The 3,988-nt window shown below is 37.2% G+C and overlaps 1 protein-coding gene across 1 annotated transcript in view; it reads right to left on the bottom strand.

Annotated features, from left to right (window-relative positions):
* Positions 1 to 2,183: 2,183 nt before the first annotated feature.
* Positions 2,184 to 3,988, bottom strand: part of LOC105511557 (dnaJ homolog subfamily C member 25) — a 22,720-nt gene continuing 20,915 nt past the window's right edge. Inside the window, exon 4 of the mRNA XM_011941721.1 lies at positions 2,184 to 3,445. Within this exon, the coding sequence (XP_011797111.1) occupies positions 3,323 to 3,445 (123 nt within the window). The 3' untranslated portion in view covers positions 2,184 to 3,322. The remainder of the gene's footprint in view (positions 3,446 to 3,988) is intronic.

Genomic DNA, 3,988 nt, shown 5'->3' with positions numbered 1-3,988 from the left:
GAGGCTGGTCTCGAACTCCTGACCTCAAGTGATCTGCCTGCCCTGGCCTCCCAAAGTGCTGGGATTACAAGTGTGAGCCACCACACCGGCCCTAAATAACATTTTTTATTTTATTTATGAACAGGATAAATATATAGGTATACTTGGTAAAATATCGGGCAATTCACAGTAAGTTAAATTCCATAAATATAATTCAGACCAAAACTTTAATTTCAGTGAAATCTATTTAGGATATCACATACAAAATGAAATGACTGTGAAACTAAAAAAGACTAATGTATCTCAGATTTCTTAAGAAGCTTTTGGCTGGGTGCAGTGGCTGATGCCTGTAATCCCAGCACTCTAAGAGGCCAAGGTGGACAGATTGCTTGAGTTCAGGAGTTTGAGACCATCCTGGACAACATGGCAAAACCCCAACACTATATGATAAAAACGAGAAAAAAACGCCAGGCGCGGTGGCTCACGCCTGTAATCCCAGCACTCTAGGAGGCCGAGGCAGGTGGATCACGAGGTCAGGAGTTCAAGACCATCCTGGCTTACACAGTGAAACCCTGTCTCTACTAAAAATACAAAAAATTAGCCGAGTGTGGTGGCGGGCGCCTGTAGTCCCAGCTACTTGGGAGGCTGAGGCAGGGAATCACTTGAACCCAGGAGGCAGAGGTTGCAGCAAGCCGAGATGGCGCCATTGTACTCCAGCCTGGGCGACAGGGCCAGGACTCCATCTCAAAAAAAAAAAAACAAAAACAAAAAAACAAAAACCCCTCAAAGTAATGAATTATGATTTTCTAAACATAAATAGTACTAAATAGTAATTAATTCTCTAAACAGAACCCTTCTTTCATGTGACATTTAAAACATTTTTAAATTTAAAAAATCCTGTATCTCAATGGTTCTGTTTAAGATCCTAGGTATAGTACCTAATATGTTATGAAACTGTAATCTCTGATTTTTAGAACTTAGAATTCATAAATAAGGCAGTGAAGAGTTAGTCATGGAATCTGTTATGAGAATATCTGTTATTCATATAACCTGAAGGGTAATTTTAGCAGACCTCAACTGTGTAACATGATGAATAGATAGCATTGAACAGCTATGCTCTATAAACCCTTGAACACCAACCAAAAAGGAAATGGGAATAGCCCTAAAATGAAGTTCAAGAAAAATTTTCTAACTAGTGGAGTTGTGGGGTTCTCTACCCAGGATTCTTCTCCAGATGTTTCTAAAATGGAGAGGTTTTTGGGTTTTTGGTGAGGGATGGGCAGGGTACAGATAATAAGGACACCCTGAAGACTTGACTGACACTTGTGACAACTAATGGCTCTTCCTTCACAGAAGGAAGAATCAGTTCTTCTGTTAAGGAGGGCCCATTTATCTAGACTCATGCAATGACCGTGATTCCGAAAGACTGACCGAACATTACCAAGTGGGCAGGCTACTGGGGACAATTCTGGAAACATTTCTACAAAGGAAGAAATACAGTAATCTAGCAGATTGCAAAAGAGTATGAAAAGATGAACTGTTTTCATCAGCCAACCTTTATGAATGCTAACATGTCCAGTCCTCTTACACTTTATCACTAGGTTAAAAAGAGGCATTCAAAAATTTTCGGTCGAGTACTGACATTTTTTTAGTCCTCATAATATATGCTACATACTTATGTTTTTAGATGGTAAATACCATTGTGTTAATTATACGATAATACATTCACCAAGACAGGGATTGCGGACTCTACAGGCAACCACAGCATCTTTGAAAGGCATTTTGTCTATAGCTAAGAGGTGGGCATTTGAAGTCTAAAACACAGCTACCTGTAATTCAGTTCTGTACCTTCTCCACACTCCTCCAACAGAATGGATGCATAAAACACTTTCATCTAAAGTATACAAAAATATAAATAATTTTAGAGCTGCAGAAGGGCCCTAGTGATAATCTGGTCAGACTCTTCCCCAAGTTTATAATTGAGCCAACTGAAGTCCTCGCAGATTAACTACCTTGTCTACGTTAGCATGGATGGAACACAGCCTTCCAGCTTTGTCTCACATTGTCTGGGGCTCAGCTCTCAAAATGATTAGCTTGCTTTAGCTAGAAACAGATTCTGCATATCGAATATGCTATACTCATCTTTAAAAATTACATAAAAGCAATGTTAATTTTTCACTTAAAATGTCATACCAACAAACTTGTGATATATTGTAACCATTTTATTAATATGAAGCAATGGGATAAATCCTTTAACAGGGGTACTGACTTACTACCATGAATATGTACCGATACTTTGATACTTTGGTGCAGTATCACGCCTGATTAAGTCAAATAATGTGTTATTTACTTGCACTGCCACACATGTAAAAACACTTACATTTCATTGGTTGATAGAAGGGCACACAGCCATGTACCTCGTTTCTGGTTTAAATGCACAGAAATGTTCTCATGTACAATGGATTTTTCACCACTCAAGGACTTCATAATAGATGAACAACTTTTCAATATGCTATTTCTGCCTGCTATTTTTTTTTTTTTAAGTGAAGAGAGAGGGGAAAAAAACCAATACTGTGGCACAAAAGACCTTTTTACAAGGTCCTTTCTGGAGAAATGTTGAGAATACAGTTATAGTCCTATAATGAGACTATAATCAAGATCATCCCACAAGGACATGAGGGTAGACTCACTCTCCTGGAGAGTTTCTGATCTTATTTAGACTATTATATTTGACTGGCTTTAAAAACAAAGAATATTATAATGAATAGAGGGGGGATATTCTAGCAGAAGACTTTCCTAGAGAGGTTATTTTGAACGTATTTCAATCGTATAATGACTGTAATGAAAATGACATGTTAGGTCATTCTACTGAAGTTTGTGTCCAGAAAAACACTCATGATAATATAATTAAATGCTGTTTTTGGTGTTTTGTGAAAATACAGAGGCCATGAAAACAGAAAAATGTAGCACTATTACAAAGAGTAAGGAAACACTCTCAAAGAATAAACACATAACACATAAAATGTTTAAATGGTATCTAATAAATTTTCATGTCAAATCTTTTAACTAAACATATAAAAATTTTAAATGGCAACTAATAAATCTTCATGTGAAATCTTTTAACAAAATCCACAAATAGATTATAAAAATTGAACAATCATAAATGTCTTATGTATCATAAGTTTTAAGGGAAGGTTTAAATTTCGACATTATTCTGTTTAATCAAATACTTGAGGAATTTTAGTTACTGCTGAGCAGCAGTCAATTGATACATTTCTAAAATAATTCCGTTATGAAAATAATATCACAATTAAGGTTTGGCATAGTAGCATTCCATCCATCTTCAGTCATCCACAAATGTTAACCGCCCAGGCCCTTCATTCTTCATCCATCTCCTGTATCTCTTCCATCTGGGGTCATTTGCCAACTTTTTCTTTAATTCCTCCTCTTGTTCTTGCTTGTAGACCTGTAAGTATAAATAACTAGATAACTTCACAATCCAAAGAGAAGCATTTGCCATTAGCTTTATGGAATATTTACATTTTTCAAATATAACGTTAGGTAAAAGTTTCCAGTGAATGTATTGATAATCATTCACCTCCTAAAAATACTAAACAATTAAGTATTTTATTTATTTATTTGCAATTAACCATTTTAACATTCAGTATTACACATGAAAGAACAACCTGTATAAGAACCAGCAATTTTGTGGCTGCGTGTGGTGGCTCATGCCTGTAATCCCAGCACATTGGGAGGCCGAGACGGGTGGATCACGTGAGGTCAGAAGTTCAAAACCAGCCTGGCCAACATGGTGAAACCCCCATCTCTACTAAAAAATATATATAAAAAATTACCCAGGCGTGGTGGTACATGCCTATAACCCCAGATACTGGGGAGGCTGAGGCAGGAGAACTGCTTGAACCTGGGAGGCGGAGGTTGCAGTGAGCTGAGATCATACCATTGCACTCTAGCCTGGGCAACAAGAGTGAAACTCCAACTCGAATTAAAA

Source organism: Colobus angolensis, unplaced genomic scaffold, assembly GCF_000951035.1.
Source record: "Colobus angolensis palliatus isolate OR3802 unplaced genomic scaffold, Cang.pa_1.0 Scaffold103, whole genome shotgun sequence".
Classification (NCBI taxonomy): domain Eukaryota; kingdom Metazoa; phylum Chordata; class Mammalia; order Primates; family Cercopithecidae; genus Colobus; species Colobus angolensis.
Note: the sequence above shows the minus strand (reverse complement) of the source record. Positions and strands in the feature narration are given on the sequence as shown.